Source organism: Nyctibius grandis, chromosome 8, assembly GCF_013368605.1.
Source record: "Nyctibius grandis isolate bNycGra1 chromosome 8, bNycGra1.pri, whole genome shotgun sequence".
NCBI lineage: Eukaryota > Metazoa > Chordata > Aves > Nyctibiiformes > Nyctibiidae > Nyctibius > Nyctibius grandis.
The window spans coordinates 14,365,664-14,391,483 of record NC_090665.1 but is presented as its reverse complement, the minus strand read 5'-3'; the positions used below and the strand labels follow the sequence as shown (position 1 = coordinate 14,391,483).

The 25,820-nt window shown below is 37.6% G+C and overlaps 1 protein-coding gene across 6 annotated transcripts in view; it reads right to left on the bottom strand.

Moving 5' to 3' along the window:
• DLG1 (discs large MAGUK scaffold protein 1) overlaps nucleotides 1-25,820 on the bottom strand; it is a 160,795-nt gene that overhangs the window by 120,437 nt on the left and 14,538 nt on the right. For all 6 annotated transcript variants that reach the window (XM_068407156.1, XM_068407159.1, XM_068407161.1 and 3 more), the window contains exon 3: nucleotides 25,364-25,530. In XM_068407156.1, coding sequence (XP_068263257.1) covers nucleotides 25,364-25,530 — 167 coding nt within the window. The remainder of the gene's footprint in view (nucleotides 1-25,363; nucleotides 25,531-25,820) is intronic.

Below are 25,820 nucleotides of genomic sequence, written 5' to 3'. Positions count from 1 at the left end.
AAAAAGACTTTTTCATACAAAAAAGTTGGTACAATGCTTAAAAGGTGAAATTCCCATAGTATATTTCTTCTGTCATTCTAATAGATTTGAACAGGAGGACTCCTTCCTCTGAAAGAGAAGGGATCCATAATGCTACTATTCAACTCCAATGGATAAAAGAATTTGCTAGCCTACAGTTTCAAGTCATTGCAACTCCATCACCTTCTCCATCTTAAAATGCAGATCCTCTTACAGGAAAGTACTAAGATTGCCATCTCAATCTAGATGGGAAGGATACTGGCAATTTACACTTTGTTATTAACTGAGAACAGATAAAGACGACTGTTATCGCCTGCAGGCCACTGACCCTCCTGCCGTTTTCTGGGAAACTCAAAGGTAAAGGAGAGAGTTGCAAGAAAGCACAGAACAGACTGACAGGCAGAGACTAAGGCTTTGAAAGACTTCAGGCAGAGCCTCTTGAAGCTTTCTCATCTAGAAGTTAAAGACTCACAGGCAGAACAAACAGACTGTTACATGGGTTGAAAATTTGCTGGACCACCAGGCTCAAAAAGTGACTGACAGCATGATACCTGGCTAGCTGCTGTGACAAGCGGAGCACCCCAAGGACAGATACTGGGGCCCATATTGCTCAACATTTTCCCTAGTTGCTGGCATGATGACACACAGCACACCCCAAACAAACTGACAGGTGACACCCCGCAGGTTAAAGTGCCTAATACAAAAAACTGCAGGATCTTAACACAGGCCTCTGTGACCTAGAGGACTGGGTCAGAAGGTAGTTCATGAAGCTCAGCTTGGCACATCAACAAGGAGATGTGCCAAGTTCTGCAGCAAGGATAGAACAAACCCATGCACTGGTACTGGGAATAACAGCTGGACCAAGAACCATCTAATAGTTATGGGGGGGACAGCAGGCTGAGCAAGAGACAGTGCAAGCTACAAGCAGTTTAGGGTGGAGCCAATACTGCTAAAGAGTACCAATTCTCTCCAGTTTTTAAACAGTATTTTTCCAAGTATTTCTGCTGCTGTTAGATTCATTCTCTTATGCAGTGTTCATTAATATGGTAGCCAGTGCAGTAACACTCACAGAGCTTGCAAATAAGGAGGAAATAAGTAATCAACAAGCTGAAAAAGAGAGTTGGGAGTACCATGTTACGCCTTTTAAAAACTGAAAATGCAAGTTACAACTTAATCACCATGACAGAACAGCTTAAGTGAGAAGTGTGGGGACTGTTACTTGAACTGGAGTTCCACAAAGGAATCTCAAATTATACCTTTTCTTATAGCAGGTTGCATTATCTTAATGCTAGCCTACACAAATTAAAACACTTATTCTCACAGTAAAAATCACTGTCAAATTAAAGCCAACCTTTGCCCATAATTCCAACAGTGATGCTTTACATTATTATTACCAAGTGCCATTATTCTGACCACAAGCTTACTCCAGTCTGCCTTGGTTATATTTCATCTACCAATGCTTTCAAATCCTGATTCTCCCCTCCTTGAAAACTTCATCATTTGAGAGAAGGCACAAGGAACACCCCTTACTATAGCAAAAACATAACAGTAGGTGCTTTGACTAGCAACGAGGTCTGAACCTGCTGAAAGCAATCTTCGGTAACAGGTAACAAATATTTGCTTAATATTAGCTCACAACTGTTAAAGTATATTAATACTAAATCATAGTTTTTAAGCTTACTAAAACATTTGCAACATTAGCAGCTTAAATCAAACTTAACTTTGATTTAGATTTGTATCCACAGTTTACGAAGCAAACTTTCAAAATATTGATCCTAGACTCAATCCTACCCATCAACCCTAGAGCCTCTGCGTATTAGAACGTTTCTAAACCACAGTACTTCAGCAGGAATCTAGGGCAACACACACACCAGTCCTTAAGAAGCACCAGCAGCTGTTGGCAAACTAATTGCCCAACTCTTCAAAACTGCATATTTCTTCTTAGTAAGTTTTAGCAAGATGCAATACCTTGCTAAAGAAAATAGTACCCTACTTGAGCTTTGAAATTACTTCAGAGTTAGGACCCAAATACTTGAATATGACAGCATGTTATAGCAAATGTAGGATATTCTCCCCTTCCCTCTCCCCTCTGTTGCCTTTAGAACACCTAGAAAATAGTACCTTAACTAAAAAGATAGAGGAGTTTTTAAACGACCTAGTGGAGGAAAGCCATTAGCGCAGAAGAATAGAGTTCCAATTTCCAAAAAAGAAACTTGGAAAAAAACAGAAAGTATTACTTCTCTGTGTAATTTTGAGGTGTTCACAAATCTTGCCTATTGAAAAATTTCTGATTATCTCATCCGAGAACAGTAGCAACAAAAATCGAAAAAGTACAGAGAATAACACTGAAGATAAAGACACCCATTGGTTTCCATTTGGGAAGATTAAAGTAACAAAGCTCTTCACCTTATAAAGACAGCAGATGAGCATTCGAACGTGATACGAGATCTTTAAAAAGATGAATGGCATAGAAAAGGCATATAAAAAGCAATCACTAACTATTTAAGACAACACATGCATTAGCAGACAATTAAAGTATCCAGCAGATGTTTTAAAGCAAACAAACTACTGTAGAACTCATTGCCAAGGACATCAAATGTTCAAAGAGGAACTACAAAATAGCAAATCAAATGTAGACAAAGGTCTAATAAAAATGTACAAGTGTAATCACTGTCTTCGGAAATGTTTAGGATGCTGCCTGCTCAAGTGGGAGAGCAACTGAAGTGGGCACTTGTCCTTTACTTACAATCATGTTTTTCCATGCATTAAACTTTCCTCAGTTTCTGTGAACCTACTGTTTAGAAGAAATGAAGAATTTTGCATTATTGTTATTTTGTGAGAAGAATTCCTTTTTAGCCATTAACCAGAGGTTGTATATATCTGAAGGTGACTTCAGTTAGTACATAAGAATCATGTCTCACACTAACCTAACAGAGAAGGTATTCTTTACAGGAATAAGGGCACTTTAAACTACTTAGGAAGGAGAAGAGCACTTATCTTGCTCTCTCCCCACAGCATCACAATCTGATCCATCAATAAAGCAGTCAGGTCACAACAAAGCAAACTTCAGTTCCTTTCACTTCGGTTCTTATGCCACTTCCACCACTAAAAAGAGGTTGTGTGAGGCAATCAAGGAATTCAAAGATACGACCCTTATTTCGGGTAAGAGGGTTTTTTTTTTTAAAAAAAAAAAATAAAAATCTTTCAAGAGCAACTTTGAACCTGGAAAATTCATGTCCAGTAGAGTCCTATAATTTTCTTTTCAAACTATATTTCCAACTCTAGTCAAAGTGGTCTTATTAATGCTTGGCACTTGAGCAAAAGCATGAAAACCAAGATGCGAGAAGGACTTCTGTCAACTAAGCCAGTGCTAAGAGAGTAGTAACTCTTTAGAAAAAAATAAAAGTAGTTTGTTTGAAGCATGTTTTAAACCTGTACAAGCTATCTGTTGTGAAATCAACTAAGACTTAATTTCTGCAAATTCTGTTACACATTGTCTGAAACTAACACAAGGTACAACTGAACTAAACCAACAGGAAGCAGTAAAGAGGAGGAAAAGTGTTGCTGCACCTGAGAGATTGGATATATCAGTGGTTTCTGGAGAACAGTCCACATGAAGAAAGCAGAAGGGGTTAACCAAGGCATAGTTGTTGCTACATACATTATGGGCAACAGCACACTCAGCCCCTTTAGCAACACCAAATCAGCTGGGAGAGTAGGAAGTTCAAGATGCCAGAGACCCTTGCCAATTGAACTCTCACTTAACTCTTCTGTTCACAGTATTTGACAGTGCTTCTTTTTTAAAAGAGTATTTGTGCTCTGAAGGATTCAATTTGCATCACCTACTACTGGGAGAACATCAGAGATTCAGATCAACTCAAGGCTTCCACTGAACATCTTGAGTATTTGTTCAAGAGTTGCTAATACAATGACAAGCAGGAACAACAAAAAGGGAAAAGGAAAAGGGAAAGAAAAGTACAAAAGGTTTAATGCACTTGTGCACTGTAGTGTCTACATAAGCCATATAACAGAACAGGTCAGAAAGTTTTCACATTCGTACTATCTTTATTTGATGTTATAAGAGAAGTCATCATATAGAGTTGAAGACACTTTCACAGTACTTGGGTTGCAGAGGACACACAAGTTTAAATTCAGAAAGGAAAAGGATACAAATAGTACTTGCCTAAGTTTGCAAAAGCCCTTTAAAACGTTTCATAGACAAAACAGAGATCGTGGAAACAAAAATGGTTTAGTGTTGCCCATTCTCATATTACAGGAAATAATTACCTAGACTAATGAGGGCTGGGATAATCCAATTTTAACAAAAATTACAACATGCATATTTTTTATAGTGGATGTTGAAGGATATTAGCTGTATAAAGGAATTCCCAAAATAATATAAGAATAAAAAAATACAACAGAATCAACCAAGATTTAATTCTAGCTCTGTAACTTAATACTACAATTCTGTCATCTTCTCTACCTTTCAAAAGGACATCCTCACACATTTCAAATCTCGGAGGGCTGAGAAAGCCTCACCAAGTTCTTGAAGGTGTAGATACCTGCATTGTCCTGATTTTGTTAATCTGAGAAAAACACTTTAATACCAGTGGAGGGCAGCATTTCTCCATTTCCACTCGAAAGCGTGGAAGGCTCGCTAACGGCAGCATTTAAAGATAAGGATGTAAACCATAAGAGCCTCTAAGTAATTATGTTCCTTTCTCCAAAGCCTTCATTTTACAGAAATACACTTCACAGCCTACAAAGACAAACCAAAAACTCCACTATGATACCCAAGTATCAGAACTGAAGCAAAGACAAAACCAGAGAAAATACAAGTTGATTTTGCCAGAAAGTTTTTCATTTCCTTCATTATAGTCACAATCTGCTACCGAAGTTGTTCCAACATGCTGTTTATAAATAGCGGTGCACTGGTGAACTAATGCACAAAAACTCATTTTGATTTTATTCTCTGAATGAATACATGAAGAAATATTTTAATTAATAGAGGAAAAAGTAAAGGTTTTTAAAATATCTGTGAGTACTTAGAAAGTTGAAACAATCCTATTTTGAAATTAACTTTCCTGTTTAACATTATCAGATATGTACTTTTACAATCCCTTTGACAGACGTTACATTAGAATAAGCTACAAACAGTGCTTACACGATTTTAGATGACTAACAATCCTCATTTTTGAATCCAACCCAATGTGATGCTTTTCCTTCAAAATTTGATGCAAAGTGAGACACATTTTTTCTGCTAGGTCTCTCAACCAACCTAAAACCTTAATAAACAACTTAATGTGATCTTTAAAATCATCCAGCTACATCATAATGAGCTCGTGTTATCTACATTATTGTTATTCATCCAGCTACATCAGTGTTATTCATCCAGCTACATCACAATGAGCTCGTGTTATCTACATTATTGTTATAAAAGGCTTTTATTGAACCACTTACTTTAGCAGCAAGGAACCTTTTGATTTCCAGCTCTAATTTATTTTGGCTTAACTCTTATTGTTCCCATTTCAACTCTCATTTCATCTTCTCGTTTGAAAAGTCATTGCCATCTTTCAATTTTGGAAACATATTCCTGACCTCGTCAAGACAAGCTCTTCCAGCTTTTTTTTCCCCCTCCTCCCCAGAGAGCACTTCCCTCACCACTCTAATTGTACTTCCAGCTGTGTATGTACAATTTGGAGGGGCACTTGTATAACACTGTATAAAACAGTGTTAACATTGTCACAATCAATCAAAATAAGATCAGGAATGGAGATATAAAGACCATGCTGTTTCTAGCCCAACCTCAAACTTCTCTCCAGTCACCTAATTCCAGCTACTCGCACAAAACCAGCTGTGTACATCCGACCCTGTAAACAACCTATTAGGAAGTGAGGAAATAGAAAAAATTGATGCATTTCTCACCATACAAGAGATGATGCTTATTTCCACAAAATTTTCTACAAACAGCTTTTAAGATGCATTTATTAATAATGGATCACTAAGTTAACCACTTCTCATCTTAACTGGAATTTTTATAGCATATAAAGAGTCAAACTTCAATTAAAAAATCTCCAGTGGCTAGCTAAAGTACTCCCTTTAGTCCATTTTCTTAGACTAAAGGAAGATGAAAGCAGCAGGTAAAAAAGTTTCATGTAGTAAAACAGTCCTACTTTTGCCTTCTTGAGTTAGGGTTAAGTTATTATCAATCTTAATTACAATAGCAACAGAAAGGTAGTTCAGTTTTGTAGGGGTGGGTTTTTTTGGTTTTGTTTGGTTTGGTTTTGGGGGTTTTTTTTTAAAAAAATAAACTGCAACAGCATCTTCACTCTAGACTGCAGTATTGTAACAGACATTCCTTTTTGCTTGTTTTTTTGGGGGTTTGTTTGTTTTTTGAGGAAAATCATACCTGATTTAGCTACTATTGCACTTTTCTAAACTAAAGCTAAAGCAGTCAAAGTAGATTTTCAGACTCAGTCATATAATAAATAGCTGCATTTTACCTCATGTGAGTGAATTTTTTTTTTTTCAAATAGAAAAATAGCAAATTGAAGAATAAGAAAGAAGTCTCCTTCTGGACAAAACATTTATAAAAAGACACAGGAATATACTACGAGTCAAACATGCACAATTTTGAATTACCAAATATTTTCAAAGAAGTAATAAGTATACAAAAGTGAAAGGCCATCTTTTAATTACAAAAGAAAAATGGACCAAGTTCATCATTAGAACACTCCAAGGACTTCAACAGAGTTACTACAAAGATAAATAACAACTAAATGCAAGTTCAAGAAGTGTGACTGTTCAGTTCCAGATTCACTGCTACCACATTTGGCAAACCCACCACCCCAGCCGTTGCAAGAACGCAAGTCAGAAGAGCCTTTGTCCGCTTAAGAAAAAAGCTCTGGAGCTTGAGCTACACCACTTGTACATCATCTATCACATACGCAACATGCAAACAAAGCGTTCCTCAGTGGTGGTGTCTTCACTAGGTAATAAAGGCACCCCAACAGCAGGCAGCTAAATGCAACTATCACACTGGCTATTTTTCCAATAGGAAAGAAACAAAAGGGCAGAGGAGTGAAAAGTCACAGCAACCGAGTGCTCCGTCTCAATGGCACATTTGAAAGAAACTTGAATGGTGGCTGGCACATGCGGCCTCGTCAAGATAAGGAAGGATCAAAAATGTCCTCAACATCTATTATATGTGGGCACAAGTAACCCCACTGTTAGAGTACACACAAAGACTGAAAGAAGGGAGTAATTATTGTTCTCATGTTTTCACACAATGGAGGGGAGGGAATCATTCTTCCAGGCAATATGGGTTTGTCACTAAAACACCCTAAGGACTGTTCATTCTCTGTTGGGCATTTAGATGAGTTCAGAAAATGCTGATGATTCCTGCCCACATTGACCTTTAAGACAGCAGCCCTCAGTTACACTTCTAGTATGTATTAGAATTTCATTAAAGTGTCTCCTTCCCTCCTCCAAACCCAAGATGTGGCAGCCTATGGTGTTCAAAGAACCATCTCTTCAAAAACAAACAAAAAAACAAAAACCCTACAACCAAAAGGTTGTATGTCACTTAAAGAGAGATAGTGTTCACCTGAAGATGTCTTCAATGTTTTACTTTTTTTGGTCTGTTAAACAGTAGTTCTAGGAATAACATTCAAGTAACGTTATTACCACTTAACGAAAGTATGAGTAATACCCACTGACAATAAATCAGGCTATGATTAAGCCTTGAATAAAGTGTAAAAACACACCTCACATTAACAAAGCCCTGATGCAACTCACTGCATTCACAGAAGAGAACTGATCAAGCACAGTGCCAGCTAGTAAAACAAAACTGACTAGTGGCATACCAGATCATCAGCCAGTGAGCTCAGCCATCCTGAAATCTCACTTCAAGTAAGAGGAAGCCTTTTGTTTTTTTGCCATCGAGAAATCTAAATACTTCTGCCTACTGAAGGAATCATGTTGGAGACCATATGTCCGACTACAAATAACCCTATGTTTATTCACCCACTGTTTTCATTACAACAGGAAACTATGCCAAAGCGGTTCACTCGGAAGGTCCAGTTTCACAAGCAGCAGCCAGAGAATCACTGCTCTCCTCCCCTTCTCCTTCCAAAAGTGTGGAGCTGTTAAGTCTTACCATTTTACCTGCCTTTTCACAGGCAGCCGACTCAATTTAACTGCTCAATACTTTCAACTCTCCATCCCAGCAGCTACCTTTTAATAGCTCTAGTGCTCATTAGACATTTCCATGAGCTGCTTTCACTTACTAGCCAGCAGAAAAGCATACCAGGTTCTACCAGGTTCCTAGTAGGTAAGCAGTGAAGAAAAGGAGGTGGAAGCACTCTCAGTAACAGCAACCTGATAGATCAGTTCACTGTCACTCATGAAGCCTCAGATTGAATTCTTCTCCCATAGTAAACAAGGACAGCAAAGCAAAACTGATCAGGAATGAATGTGTCACTGCTCTGCTCCCATTAATCCTACCTGGAAAATTACTCAGGTTATGATCATCAGCTCCTCTGAAATAAACCCACACAGTTCCAGGCAGGCAAATGGAGTTGTGAAAATGCTTTGAAGGGGTCTTATTTCTAGGATTGATTTCAGAGAGTTATTCTGCTTTTTTACTGCTGTATTCAGCATCTCCATCCTAAACATACTCCACACCATGTTCTCAGAGTGAGTTCACAAGTTGTATAATTCAACTGCTGGAAATACCGGTATTTTACAGGCATTTGTTTTATCTGCTCTTTAATCAGTTGCTAACCAAACATGCCCAGAACTGTTGCAATAACCAAATATAACTAATTTATCATTTATTTGTAGTATTAATTAGCAGCTTTTACTTTTAAAACAGGAGGGGAAGAAAGTAAAAACCGAAACAAAAAGACTCAAGAGCTTCATGTAAGATTTATCAGCCTCATATAAGCACCTCAGGTATGTGGTATCCAGTCTCTTCGAGCATGCAAACTCAAACAAATACAAACTTCACTGATGTCTCTGCCTGAAAAACTACACAATTCTAGTAATTTTTGTTTTATCAAGGAAATGACCCTGCATACTTGCAGTCATTTAGAAAGAACAAGCAAACACATGTAAACAAAGGTTATCTCTGGAGATGCTCTGTATATGAAGCACATGCCACAGATTTATACCTTTATTTTGTATTTTATGTGCATTTTGATGAGACTAGACAAACCATGTAATAGAGCCAAAGATTGCCACAGAGCAATTGTCTCTGGCCCAGGAAGTCCTTGAGTCCTAAACTGTTGGTGGTTGAAAGAATACCAAGTAACATGTTAAGAGAGATACTCTGATTTTAAGAGAATCCGCTTAATTAGAAGTTGAATGTAGAAAGCTTATTATATCCTTGTAACTGATACACAGAACGTAAGCTTTTACTAATGATTTGCCTTAAGTCAGTCTATTTTCTCATGCTTTCTTAGTACAGTTTTTCAGATTTTGCATTTCAGGTCCCTTTACCATTCCCATCACTGTCACTCTCGGCCACCTTCAACTTCATCACTCTTGCTGTCTTCACTCATTATCTTCAAACGTGTTCATCTTCAAAACTCAGACAAGCCACCTTCAGTTTGATACAAAGAATCCGAAATATAGCATTTCTTAAGTCCTTTAGATACAACTTCTAGATTTAACCAATCTCATGCTATCTTGTGTTGCACTGGGCTGCTTTATTTGCCATGTAGGGGTGAGAAGCATGGCACCCTGCCGAAGTCCATTCTGTGTATTTAAACTCCAAACTTGATTCAAAGGCTTATTCATGACCACAAATACATGCAGTTGGGACATCATTTCTCCTTGCACGACCACAAGTTCAGTAGTCTCTGCCTGTATTCCTCATAGCTTTAGTCAAATATGCTTTAAACCCACCTACTGCATATATTACTCACACACTTGGTCTCCTATTCCAAACGAAAGTTAGCCAATCCTTTAGTCTGCAGACAACCATCCTCAATTTTGACACTTACCAACGATCCCAGTAGACAGCTGTTTCTTTGCCATTGCGTTACACTTCAAGATTACATGCAAGAGCAATTTCATGCCATCTGCTGACACTGCCAACATCAGTGATGCACAATTTTTTTCTCTTCCCAAAGTTTTTATGATGACTGATTCTGCACACATTTCTTCAACACTATAACCAGATGGCGTATCAAAGCCTAGTGGTGTATTATTAGCACTACTCAAGCGGCTCACGAGATAACTATGATTTATACACAATCCAATCAAATATGTTTGGAAAGCAATTTGGTTTTTAGTGAGGACATGAAATGTTGGCAAAATGAAGCTCCTTGCCAAAACCCATCACGACATCATTCACATGTGCCGACTTGGAAGGATTGTTGTGGACTACTTAGCACTCAGGGTATTTCTTAAGCTTTTAGAGTAATTATTTCCCACATAACTGAGTTTCCACCTCTTCTACAATTCTAAATTCACAAAATTCTATATTTTGTTTCTCCGCTTTAAGAAAGCATCCTCCTTCAGGCCCACCAAGTAATTTCTGTGTCAAGTTTAGACAGAAGATGTCAGATTTTAGTTTTTTCCATTTTCACCCAATTGCCTCTACCACTTTTTATTTCCTACCAACATCGGAGTTTTTAGTTTTTATGCACACAGTACCTCCAGAAGGTTAAAATTTGCATTGTAACCTCTCCTTAGGCTTTTTCAAACACTTGTTAGATCATATCTGCAATATAGGAACAAGTACAGGGGAGAGCCACCAAGATGGTCAAGTGGCTGAAGCACAGTGAAGAAAGGTTCAGGGAACTGGGCTTCTTCAACCTGAAGAAAAGGCGGCTTTGCAGGAGCTAGTAGCTGCCTTCTAATGTCTAAGAGGAGGTTACCAAGAAAACAAAGCTTGTCCCTTGTAGTGCACAGCAGGAGAGACGACCTTAAATGGAGACAGGGTGAGTGGGTTTATACGACCTAGTCAAAGCCCAAACTAACCTGGTCTAAATTTAATGCTGACCCTGGTTTAAGCAGGTAGTCAGACTAGATCACTTCCAATGCAAGAGATTCTATCATTCCCTTTTGCGCTTTCAACTGGTAGGTGAGGAGGCACAATTCACTGAAGTTGACGGAAATTCCCAAAACTGACAATAACAACAATGTGATTCTCTGAACTACAGTACACTGCACAACCAAGTGAGGAAACCCGCAGGAATCACACAAACTCAGTGTCATCTTTCCAACTTCAGCCAGACTGGCCATAGCTGTGCTCCTGTGTTGAGGCACCATGCAGCCTCCCACCTTGCGCAGCCACATCACTGTGCTTGCCCAGAACAGAGGTGACCCAGAATTTATAAGAACTCATGACTTTTAAGTTTACCAGCTTGGAAAAACCCTTCATCTTTCTCCCTTGGTAACAGGCTGATCCATCATACATGCTTCCCCTCTCCCAAAATATCAGGTTTTGGCTACTGTCAGAAACAAGGTACTAGACTAGACCAATACCGCTCTGGTATAGTCCAAGCGGCATGCCTCTTAGTATTTTGAAATAAAAATGGTATAAAGCAGTCATTCTTTTGCACTAGTCTTATTAGAAATATTATTTGAAGAAATTTTACATCACTTTAAATTCAACTGTTTTACTGAAAGTATACTACTGAACAAGCAAGCTAACAATGACTGCTCCAAAAACTGCTTTTCTAGAAAAATTAATGATTTTTCATATTCTGTGTTTTTAAGTGCCATGAACTCATTTAAAACTGTTACTTAAATAAAAATCATTACTGTAAGCTCAGCCCACTTGCCTGCTCTTAATAGTATCCATGGTTGCAGTGATGCAAATTTGCCTACCTACATCAAACCAAATGTGCCCACATAAGGGGATAAAAAAATACTGTATTAATCAGTACTCTCTGCACTAGATTAGGGCAAAGTAAACCAGTTAGACCTTAGAAGATAGGACAGAAAGTAGTTTAAGGACCTGTTCGCCCATTGTGACTAGATCTTAATTCTGAATTAAGTAAACCAGAATTATCAAAGATCAAATTATGAAAGATTGCTCTAATTCATTAGAAAATTCATCTCACTGACCGAATTCTTCTCTTCCCTATTCAGAAATAAAGAGCAAAAATGCATTTTTTCAAACGCTCCTCCACTCAAGGGGGAGGAAGGGGAAGCATTTAATGCTATTACTAATCCTATCACACATTTCTTTAATGCTGATTTCAAAATTGCCTTACTTATACGTATTCATTTTCCTTTACGTTTGAGAAATAAGTTTCTGCACAAAACTAAGGAATGTATTTTTCACAGACTACAGCTTTCAAGTCATCAGATGCACACATGTTCACAGGGAAGCAAACAGTCCTTTATAAGCCTCATTTCAAATAAACAGCTTTAGTTGAAGCTACAAGGTACTACAGCAGCATTGAGTTAAATGAGGCCAAAACTTCACATGAAACAGGCAGGAAGGATTAAGTGCTGATAACTCCAGGTGGAAATGCATGATCAGTCTAAGCCCATCTAAGACTATGCTGAGGAGAGAGGATGATCTCTTCCTCTCCCGTGCAGCATTTCTGTGAGCAGTCTTACTTGCTTAGCACTCGGACCTATGCAAAATGCACAAAAATAAATACACAAAATAAAGCTGAGCAGTTCAATTATAAAAATGACAGCACTGCCCCTCCCTTTTTTAAAAGGAGTACAACAAAATTAATACATATCGATATAACTGAGGTCAAGGAATTAATATCTGAGCCTAATCTCACTGTACAAAAGAGAATATTTTAAAATAAATAAAGAAGAAATGCCACAAATGAATGTTATTAATCAAACATGATTTAAAAGGGTATGTTTCACTTCCAAAAAAACCCCAACAGCTCAGACACCAGAAAGACTCCTTTGCTGGTGAGAGACAAGGTAACTTCACCCATTCCAATCAGCCTGTTCTTACTTAAGTCAGACAGACTGATCAGCATCTTGACCTTTTCTTTTATAAAAGCTATCACTAAACCCACATAATATTTTCAAAGAGGTTCCATCTTATTCTACTTCTTGAGAAGGGCATTTGTATGAACAAGTTTTATGGTTTCAAATTATCTAGAAAAATGCTATAAGTCAAAGTAGCTCGTTAAAAAAAAAAAAAAACAAACACCAAACCTGCAACTATCTGAACACCCAGGGAAAAGGGAGCCATACAGAACAACAGTTTACCACTTGCAGGAAAATAAAAAGCTTCCAAAAAAAATAAACTGACTATGTCAGTATTTCACAAGCACATTAATACATTCCATCTATGGATCAGATTTTATCTTTAGCAGTTACAAGTGGACTGTATTAAAAACAATCATACATAAAACTTTACTTCTGTGCTAGGATAATGACACTAAGCTATCTGGCTGTTTTCATCTCAAAGCAGCAAGATGTCAAAATTACAAAGAATCTTGAAATATATCCATCCTTAACAGGACTTCTCAGATTCATCATCTCTTTGATGATTATTTTAAACATGTCCTGATAAAGGTTATATAAAAACATCCTTTGGAATTCCTCATTCTGAAATAAAAAGCTAACTATTATGTTAGCACATTTAAAGAGAGTAAATTTTTACAGAAAAGAGTCTTACTGCAGGATGGCAAAAAAAATTCTTCATTCTACTACACTTGAGTTTTTCCACTGTGCATAATTAGCTCTTAGAAGAATCAACATCTATGATTGTTCTTAGCAACAACTACAGAATTTATTTTAGCAATCTGCAGTTAAAGTTAAAAAAATCAACACTAGAAAACCATCAAGAAATTTTCGTTACAGGTAGACAAAAACTGGAAGGAAGATTAACAAGAACTTCCAAGATTGTAGGCATTTATCGAAAGCTTTATCATCTTACCTTTGTTGTTACAATGCATAAGCAATCCATCATTTCAGCATAGCAGGTATCTTTCCAAACATTTAAAAGGTTTCTTTTCAATCACAGCTAAACACCATCTCAACAGAATGAGAAAGAGCACACTTCTTTAATAGTCAAAACAGTAGGATGTGAGCCAGTTTTCCCTTCGGATTCATTCAGAGGTAGAAACACCGTGAGGGGAAAAAAAAAAAAGCAGGCTAAAATACAAATGCTTTAAGTTTCGTGAAAGATTCTTAACCTATTTTGATTATCCACATCTGAAAAAACTGAAATTTATCCTTGAAAATATCCTACAAAAGATGTCAAATCCTATTCCATACCACTTAAGTACCTCCTCATATTCTATTTCACATACTCCTCTTTCAGGATTACCTAACACACGAGCATCATAGGGAATCATTTGATGAAATGCAATACAAAATCATTTTACAGCAAAAAATCTCAATTTAGCTTTTCTTAGCTGGTTACAATTTCCAAAATGAAGCGTTTGTTCAAAAATAGTTTTGGTTGAAAGCAAGTATTTCTCCTTTAACGTCATTTCAGCATTTGCAGAATGCAAAATAACTGATTTCTTAGGCAGTAATGAATGGAATATTCCATGTAGAACAGGGAGAGAGGAAAGTGGCAAGGGAAGAGTAATGCATATTGCAAGTGAAACACTATTTTGAGCCTTGAATTAACCTAGAATTTCATTTCCAAGGCTGTAATGCAGTGACAAGGCAAAGTTTGTATGCACAGTCGTTGTCTTCTCAGCCTAATTAGCACAGCTGGGAAAAGTCAAACACTCGGGCACAAAAAGACCCACTATGTACTATGAAACACTAAAGTGACAGTTTCATACATTGGTAAGAACCTTATTACATTAATTTCCCACAAGAGGCATTGAAAGCAACTAGTTAACTCAGTTTCTGCTATCTTGTCCTATTAGGTCTCCCACTAACACCTTTGCTGCAAACACAACGAAGTATATTGAAAAAATTCAATAAAGAATTTCAAACCATTAAATCTCATCCTTACTACTTTGCTTTTAGCCCAAGACATACAACTAGCCAAACATTATATTTCACATCAGTAAACAATTCCAGAATATACTAAGTATGTATCTAAAGCATTCTTACTACTCCCTTCAAGTTTTCTACAACTTTACTCCACTTGATTCCCTGGCTCTGCCATATACACAGTAGAGGAGGGGACAGGGGAGAAGCCAGAAGAGAAAAAGTTAAGAAATAAGGAAACTATTCTTGCTAAAATTACATATTTCATTTTGTGGGCAAGTGGTACCTTTACAGGACAAAGAGGAAAAGGAGAACATTACAAAATCCTTCTATTATAGAAAAAAAAAAAAAACACCAACAAAAAAAAAAACACATCAAAAAACACCACAAAAAACACCCCAAAACATTAAAGAAAAGTTTGCATGCTAGTAAAAACAACTCCATTCAGCTTGAATGGAATTCAAGGTAAATCCTATACCATTCAGCCACCAAGACTAGGATTTTTACCTCGTGTGTCTCCAAGTCAAGCCAGAGGATACTTTTCATTTTTACATTGTCTACGAAGTCTGTAAAGAATTTCTGCTATGAACACCTAGGTGAAGTTTTCACTGCTGCAAAGCATCAGCAGGAAAAATACGCATCTTTCAGATTGATAAGGCTCAACCCAGACAGAAGTTTAAAAGTTCTGACTTCAGAAAGCAGAAAAGCAAAGCACCAATTAAGCTAATACAACTTTCCCCTTTGTCAGAAAAGGAGAAAAAAAACTTACTCTCACAGCTAAATGCACACAAGGTACCCCACATACAAATTATCCTTGAATTTCCCAAGTCTTCTGTTGGGAAGACTGTGAAGTTCAGAGAAACTGACAAAGTGCAAGCATCCAAAAAGGTAAGGGAAACAGAGGAAATGCGTTCTCAGGTGACTTGGCACATGTCCAGTGTCTTTCCCAGAAAGATCTCCAATGACTAGTCCAAGACATGCAGTCAGTCCACATGTATGTTTCTTGCAAAGTTCACTTTAGGAGCCCTCAACAGCACACGCAAGCTCTGCCTGTCCCTCATGCTCTGTATAATAAGGGCAAAGACCAATGATACTTTCTCATCACTCAAATTTCTCTCTGCCACCTTGGTTCAAGATTAAGCTCCTACAGACTAATCCTGGCTACAGCTGACTTACATTCAGGGTCAATCACTTTTTTCCTTTCCCTCATTTTTTATTCCTGTGCCTTCTTTGGGACTCTTTCAGAACTTTTCATCATCACCCATTTTTTCCCCTCCCACTCACTATCATCCCTTTAACAAGACCTGAGGCCCATTACTCTTGCCATGGAAAGCACATAACTTCTTCCAGGTTGCCGACGCAGACTATGAGAACTAGAAAGAGACCAATCCAGAGAGGTGGGGAAAGGCATTTCTTAGTTGAGGATTTGTGGATCAGACTGCTATCATGACCAGGCACACTAAACACTTCAGAGCAGAGGGCACAAAGAGGAAGTCTCATAACAAGCACGCTTGAAAAGTCATAACACATCCACTGCACAAATCAGAATAGCATGTACAACCAAGCTACACTAAAGCCCTTTACCAATCACTGCACCACTATGATGGATTAAAAGCCCTTCTGGTAACTGTCTGCACAGTTCTCTCAAGACCCATCTTCAGCTAAGCACAAACAACAGAATGTCCACACAGAGCGGGGCGGGGGGGGGAAAAATACCAATCACACATACCATACCGGCAGAGCAAAAAATTTTGGAGCAAACATTAATACACATTTTCGTAAGTATAGTACACAGATGGATAAGCACTCAAAGAGAACACTGTAGATAAAGAAGTATTTTCTAGCCCAAAAGCAGTTTCTGCGGACTTCTCATTGGAAATACTGCACATAGAAGAAATAAATAATTCTAAAAAGACTGACCAAGACTCAAACATGAGGTTTAGCGTTGTCATAAGAAAAAATAATACAGCTTCTTGAAGACAAATTTTAAAACTCCTTGAATGAGCATGCACGTGTTAAATTTTTGTGCTGAAAAGAAACAGTTTTTTCAAAACAAGAACTAGGTAAGGAAACCAGAACTAAAACTACTGCAATTAAACGATTTAATAAAATAACATAGAACCTTCTTACCTTTAAATTGTATTGCGAGGAGCAAAAGAAAGATATTAAAGGACAGCACAACTTGGATCAAAATCATGAAATGCATGAAAAACCCCATTTTTAATGCACTGAAGAGGAAGACATTTCCACATAGTACTGTTAGCCTTTAAAATCACTATTATTCTACTGAATTTGTGAGAAGCATTGCAATCTGTCACATCATTCATATTTACTTTCAGTAAGTATGAATTTCTGTCCTGTAAACTCCTACTGATCTCAGTAACAACCAGCAGCCACCATTCTATAGTATGGCCGGAAGGAAAAAGTGCATTTCCATTCACCACTATTTGTGGCATTAATATTAAAAAATAAAGGATGACTCTCATGTGAGAAACACAAAGGAAAGACGTGGGGTTTTCTTGCCTTAAATTACCTACCAATTCTTTCAGGTTCTGTTTGGCAGTCACTTTTTGTTCCTTCACAGGCTTATTCTTTTTCCAGTGTGAGAGATTCTATCTACAAAGTCACCAGATAACTAAGTAAAGGAAAATACATGCACAGATAAACCGTACCTAGAAATAAATCATGCAAATGAAAACAATGCTTTGGAAAATACTGATTTTGCAGATAAATCATTTCTTCATCTAGCCACAAATTTAAAAGTGCATAAGGTTATTTTAATGTTAATTTGCTCTCAGATTCTATGAGAAAACCTGCATAACACACAGCTGTCACAGGTATAACCAGAGAAGCAGGCTCAGCTCAGCTGTGCAAGGGTATGTCAATTGCCCAACCTCAGCATATTTGAGAAGACATTTCAAAGACTCAGTAAAGATCAACCACTATCATCACTGCAAGCATTTTCTCAGCACCTTTAGTAAAGAAAGCATTAAAATTGTAAGATGCTGTAACCTAATTTATCTAGCTACCTTTGAACCTGGCTGCAAGATGTAATTATTACAAGTTTTTAAAAAAAGGCATAATTAGATAGCAAATTCACATCGTTTTTTGTAAGTTCTCCATTTACTTCTGAATTGAGAAAGGTAAGTTTTTAGAAAGAGCAGATTTTTATTGCTTGTGTATGCATCCTGAACTGAGCATGGGGTTTTTGTTTGTTTGCTTTTGCATTCAGTTTGACCAGAAGCCTACCCCTGAAGACTGTTTTAGCTTTGGTTCAAGACTTACATTCTTTTATTTGTACAAACAGCCTGGGTTGCAAGAATTGAAGGCATAATATGGAGCAAGTCAAATATCATTTCCCCACTGTAAAGTTACCGTGGAGAAAGCAATGAGGCTCCTGAGTGACCTAAGACTATACACTGTTAGGTGCTCAAATAAAACAAGCACACCATTTCTGCAGAAAAGGAGTTGATATAAATAATGGGCAATACACCAGATACAACCATAAAGGAACAGTATGATAACATGGAGTATAACGATCAGACATAACATATCATCAAGCCAGCCAGTACTGAATCTTTACAAATATTAAGGCAAAGAGGGTATGTGAGGACAGTGCAATAGGTCTGGGATTTTCCCAGGAACAGCTTGTTATTACGACAGGTACAACTGACTGCATTTGTAAAGGCCAGGTGAGGATACTGCAGTCAACAAAATTCAGAAACAGAAAAACAGAACTAGAGTATCCTGCTGCTTTAATAATGCACTCTGCATACGCAGGTATCTCTTTCCAAGATTTCCGGATTTCCCCGATTAACTGCTTGATGCACCATTCCACTAGAAACCATACATCCAAAGTTCTTTCCTCTAGACTACGTCAGCTCTTCTCATTAAGAAGTTACATAAAACTATCAAAATCTTAAAGGTTAAGGAGACATTACACCACTTCCTTTGTAAACAAAACCAATTCCCATATTGTAGGTGAAAATTAGGTTAGCTTAACTCTATCCCTTTTCAAAATATTCCCATTGACTATTATTTGTCTTTTTACAGATATTGAGCAAACCAAACACAAGCTTGCAGCATGCCTTAACAGCAGAGGAGGCTAACAGGAGCTGTGTTAGCAAAACACAGTCGGTAGTATCAAGCAAAACTATTAATCCCCTTTGCTTGGCACTTCTAATAAGGCATCTGGAATACTGCATTCAGTTTTGGGTCCCCCAATACGACAAGGATGTTTATAACCCGGAGCAAGTTTTGCAGACAGCCATCAAGATGGTGAGGGGGCTGGAAGACTTGCCCCTTGAAGAGAGGATGAGGGCATGAGGCATGTTTTACCTTTGAGAAAAAAGTTCAATGGAACCTAAAAGCATCCTTCCAGTACCTACAATAAGGTTACCAAGAAGACAGAGCCAAGTGCATGTCGCATGATGGCAAGACATGAGAAACCGCAAATAAATTGAAATAGAGATTTCAATCACAAATAAGGAAAAGCTTTTTCACCATGAGGATAGTCAAGCATTGGAACAGATCAGCCAGAAGGGTTCTGCAGTTCCCATCCTTGAGAGGTTTTCAAGGCTCAGCTGGTTGAAACCCTTTGCAATATGATCGACCTCACAGGTGACCCTGAATTATTTTATGATTCCAAGATGTTTAGAGACTTTCATTTCCACCCTGCCTTGGTGTCAAACTTAGTTGACATGACTATAATTTCAGCTATTTTCCTTACTTCCTCTTTTGCTTTCTTTTTATTAAAAGAAATTGGCAAAGAGCCTGTGAAGACAGTGATCCAGACAGTCTCTCTACATGCCAGACACTAAACACATGGGCATGTGCAGATAAATGGGGAAACCACAGATGAGACCAAAGTACTTCAGCCACCACTACTCACTAAATACAGAGATTTGTTAGCCCAACTGTAAGAGTAAGACACTCCAGACCAAGTCCCACCTCCTAAGACAAAACATTTCTTTTGAGACAATGTTCAGCAGGGTTTTCTTCAACATCTAAACTGAAGTTATTGTGGCTGCTTTTGAATCCAAGTTAAAAAGTGTTTGCTGTTTAGCTTGCATTAGAACGATCACAATATTAAAACATACCCTACAGATTGAAAAAAAAAAGTCACAAGACAGCTATTTCCTTAGCAATACACTACTCAACTAGGTCAAAGGAGATTTCTATCAATGATTTAAGTTTCACCACGTATTTCTCAAACAAACTGTCCCACCTACAGATGGCACCACAGATCGCAAACAGCTGAGAAGACTGCTCCCTCCTGCACACATACTTCTCTCACACGTTTAACTAGCGTTGAGATCTTGCTTTAGTTAGCTGCTTTGCTAACACACCCCTAATCGTCAGTATTTAATACACATAAGAAAAAGGTATGCAACTTCCGTCCTTTTCAAATTGAATCTATACCTTTTTTTTTTTTTTTTTTTTTGCTAGTCCCTAGTACTGAAAGGATTAACATTCCTCTCCCACTTATCACTGTCCTGAATCTTTTTTTTTCCTTATCTTTTTGTGCTGGAGGTTAAAACAAACAAAACTGTCAAATAAGGTTCCAGGAAATATAAAGCATGCAAAAGAAAACAGATTGCTGTGAACAGGAAAACTGCGATCTGTAGCTCCAACTTTCTCTAATACAGTACCTATGAGGATTACAAACTCCAGTCTTCTGATCCAGAAGTAGGAAGGCATAAGCAGAACTGGGCTATGTCCCATTAGAAGTCCTCAGGCAACCTAAGCTTGTATACCACTATTCTATGTATATACACAAGCACACATTGCTAAAAAGTCATTCCCAAAGTCAGCTGTGTAGAAAGTTCTTGTAATACAATCCTTAATCACTTTAGGGGATCATTATATTCCCACTCTCAAGCAACTCTCAGATATACCATCAAAGTGTCAGCTGGAAGAACACTCATTTCACCCAGAGTAACTACCGCAAAAATATACCATTAAGGTAAAACAAACAGGGTTGAAAGGTATTACTTCCAAGGCTAACAATTTGTAAGCAAGAAAAAACTGCCCCATTCATATCATCTACAGCCCTACCAGCCTGGCAAGCACTAGAATAGAGCTAACATAACCTCAAGTGCATCTGGTATGCTGATCTGGTTATGTCTCGTTCATTAACTAACACTGAATTGGGCAGCAGCCTTGCAAGTCTAAAAAGTTACAGTTTCTGTTAAAAAAGCTGGCTATGAACAAAACCAGATATACTAAACTCAAGTTCCCTCCAATCTCTAGTAAGTTTCAGCAAGCAAAACAAATCATTAGAATAAAGACATGCTGTACCAAAATCATTATGCCTTTGGGTTCATTAAAACTAAATATTAAAAAAGCCTAAGTACCTAAAAAAGCAGCATATTACTGAAACCAAAATGCATTAAGTTTTACATGATAAAAACATGAATTTTCATGTATGACACATAGCAAGTACGTGGAATATAAACTGTCAATACATAAGAATTTCTCTTCATAATTTTTATTAAATTTCAAAATATTGCAGGAAAGGTATTGCCTTACAGGTACATGAAGAAAAAACAGTCACTGAAGAAGAAAGAATTAAGGCCGACAACACGTACAAGATATGTGTACTGTAACAATTTTCATATATATTTCAAAGCTACTAGAAAAAGCAAATGAAACCAAGACTGAACTACCACTCTTCAAAACTGTCCCCCTTTACAACATAATGTGGAAGCAGTATTCTAACTAATGAAATACAAGGTAACATTTACTGTAGGTGATGGAGACTCTGAGAAAAGTTTGGTTTCAGTATCACATAAACTAGCATCAACACCAATATATGCAACTATGCTTTTAAATGCTGGTAGTAAATGGAAAATCTGACCGTCATATACTGAAGGTCAAACAAGTGTCTGACTTTCACATGATACTCAAGACAAAAAATCTGAAGGAAGACAGGTGGCTTTTGTCATAAATGTTCAAATCTGGGCCACTTAGAAAAATAACAAAGTAATCCACTCTATTCTGTTCTGTTACCATGACCACTGGAGAAGCAGTTGCATTATCTAGCAAACTGTTCAGCTGAGAACATACACTGACATCTACGGTGAGACTTCCCAAATCAGGCCATTCTTCCTTTCAACACATTAGTGATCTTGCCATGATAACGTGCCTGTCGTCATTGGTGCAGTGTCATAGACAAGCCCCTGTATTACTGGCAATCTACTAGCACATGAGAATAAAAACCTAAAGATGCAACTTCATGCCTTCACATGCATCTTTTTGTAAAATTTAGAAAGATACAGGGACACCACCACCCTTTAGCTGATGATAAGTTAGTCTTTCTTATTGTGGACTTCCTGGCAGCAAAACAAGCAAACTTTTATAGGATAAGCTTTCCAGTTTCTGGAGGGGGCTGGGAGAAGAATAATCACAAAGCCTGGATTTAACTGTATGCACTACCCTGCACTTTTTCAGCAGGTTTCTCCTATAGGAGAAGCACAAAACGTGCTACAGTTGGAACATGGTAACACAAACCTCATAGCAGCAGGTATTTGCTTCACAATCCCAGCTGCTGGAATTAGGAGCATGTTTAAAAACAACAAAATGATTTGGTCAGGACATAAATGCCAAAGTCCATCACACTGTTCCAAGATGTATTAGAGGGAAAAAAAACCAAACACACACACACACATCTAAGCCATTTAAGACAGTTATGCTGCCTGTAAAGACCTTGAATAAGGGATATTGCTCATGTACAGCTATTCTGGTGCTTAGGAAAACATTTAAAAGATTCTTCCTAAGCCTATTACTATAGTGTAAGTCTAATACATCTTGTACAGGCACAAAATATTACCTTCCTTTTTCACATTTGCCTACAAACACAGGAAAATTCTGTTTCCCAATTAAGTGTTCAATTTTTTTAAACAGCACCAAATCTTTCCATCTGCCTTCATTTCTTTTCAAGCTTTAGATCTTCCTTGTCAATCTCTTCTAACCACTTAAATTCTACATCTTTTTTTGTACCATAGTACCTTAAATCTGACAATATCTCCAGTAAAGCCTTATGCAGACCAAGTAGAACAGATTTGTTTTACACCACACTCTTATGTCTATAAGGTGTTTCTTTTCATGTATTAACATGACATGGTTGACTCACCTTGAGATTCAAAAATGACCCAGATCTTTTCTGAGAAACCACTTCTTAACTATTCAACTTCTATGGGTGCTACTGAAGTACAACCAAAGTGCAGGACACTGTACATGGTCCTGCTGAGCTAGAGCTTGCCCATTAACTACTTCAACTGCTCAAGGCTTCATTCTAGTCTTAGCTTCTGAAGCAGCAACACACCATTCCCCTCCCATGGTTCAATTTATAATTTAATGAGGATATTTTGGCTAATAACGCAAACTAGGATGCATTTTTTAGAAACTTTAACTGATACATTATGTCAAAAGACAGCCTGTTAAACAATGCCAAAAGTTTTACTAAAGTCAGAATTTACAACATTTAGTGTTTCGTCCTACCACAAGAACTATTACAACTAAGTTTGAAAAAACTGTTATCAACAACTATGATGGCTATTATTTGGCTTCTTTATCGCTTTCAAGGAGCTACAAAAAGACTGTAGAATCATTCCCTGTACTTGTTAAACCTGGATCCTCCTTTCCTGCCTTGCTCCCATATACGCCCTTTTTAAAAGACAGTGTTTGCCCATCTGCAGTTTTCCAGAACTTCATCCATCCTCTGTGACTAAGGGCAACTGTAATGACTCCTAAATTGCCTCATTAAGTTCTTTGCAGATGCAAACATAAAATTCATTAGAACCAGCTTATTTCAAAACATCTCAGTAGACAAAATAAACTTTGCCTATCCTTGCCTACCCTATTGACTGGAGTCAGTCCATTTTGCTCCTGCTCCTAAGAGACTTCATTTCCACCATACTTTCAGAAAGAGTTCTACAGCTCTAAGCCTAAGATTTAGATGATGGCATACAAGTAAACAGCACAATAGTGTTTTCCATACTATTTCTCATATAGCCTAGCATTATTCCATGTTCTCCAAAGATGACAATTCTTAGAGAAAATTTCCATGAAGGTGACTATGATGACAGTGGCCTTCTCCGTGCAACTAGGTAACTAAAATTCTGAAGACACATATAATTTCAGTTTTCCAGTGTATAATCAAGATTCACAAAAATCAAAGGCAAATAATCCATTCCTACACTGCAAGTTCAACTAGACTCGTAATCCCTCAGTGTTCAATTACTTACAAACCTGAAAAATATGGTATACCTCAGCTGCTCAGTTTTTTCATGTAAAGAGATTTTAGTAACTGTTCTTGATAATATATACCTCTTGCCCATGGCTAGGCTAAAAAGCTGCTCTTTTATCTACTAGCCATTTTCTACTTTCTGAGAGAACACAACACAACTCTTGGATTTCCTCTATCACTTCCTTTAAGGCATTTCTGACACATTTCATACTAGCTTCAATACGACAAATTTCAGAAAAGCTACAATAAGCACAAGCACTTTTTTTTTAACTGCACAAACTCACTAGCACATCACAGGATTGCTTATGTCCTGCAGCTAAGTGGACTTTCTTACATGGTCCAGACAGCTTCTGGTAGAGTTCACTCAGTATGGCACCATAACCACTTTATCTTGCTGGGTAGTACAAGCTCCTAGGCTTCCCTACAGGCTGCAGCACTAGTCCTTTGGCTGGTCTCCCCCAGTGCTCTTCCTGAGCTCTATTACCACCTCATGAAAATATGTCATCATAGCACACCGCCTTTAGTTATTACTGAGAAGCTCACACACCTTTTCCATTGCTGTCAGTATTGAGGGCACACTTGAAACAGTTTCAAGTTCACCTCTTTCTGGACAAATAATAGGTCTGATGCAAAAAAATTCAAGCAACATTGTAACTTTAACTTGGGCAGGGAGATCGTGATTTAGTGAACACATACATCAGCGTGCATTTCCCTTCTCAGTTTTCTCACTGCTCACTAGTGACAACTGGATTCATGCAATTTTCCAAAACAAAAAAAAAAGTCGTTCCAAAACACAGCTGTATAAGTAGCCAAGAATTTCTTTGGAACAGACTGAAAAGTTTACTATCAGAAAGATACAGCTTCAGATTTCCCAAATTATTAATGAAGTAATGATGGAAAAGTCATCACTATGGATGAGTATAAGCATACTAAGCCTGTCAGCAAGGTTCCAAATTTAGAGCATAAAGCCAATTTAATAGTCACTTAATGGTATATTTGACAAACAAGTTTATAAATTTTTGACTAAGCAAAATGCACACATCTGTTATAAAACATTTCAATAATTAAATCCCCTATGACTATTGATCTTAATAATGTAAGTTTTCTATGGAAATAAATATTTTATAAAACAAAGAAATGCAGAAAACTATGTTGAGCTAATAGTCTCAATGAGAAAAATAAAACAGAGATTTCTTGCCATACCTCTACACTTGGGCTAAGGCTGCTCGGCAGTGTTTCTGATGTCACTGTTGTGCTTGGAAGGCTGGAGAAGTCCCAGGTATTCACAGGCTGTATTGGTTCAGATGGCTGAGAGTGATCAATACATTTTGGATTGTCCAATAAGGTCACTTCATAAAATTCTTGAATATCTAAAGATGTGGGAAAAAAAAAAAAAAAAAAAAAAAAAAAATCGAGCAGTTAGGCTTTACAGTTACTGTAACATTCTGATTTTAACATCATCCTCCTCCTGCAAAACAAATTAGATACCTACTACTTTATCTACCTATTACAGATGAAGCTGTATCACCAGGATCACATGAACCTCCCTGCAGGGTACACGGCTCACTCTCTATGCCCCATATCTCAGAGCCTCTGTGTCCCCACTCACTTTGTGCTTCTGTCACCAACCCCAGTGGCATGATCTGTAGCAGAACAGCAG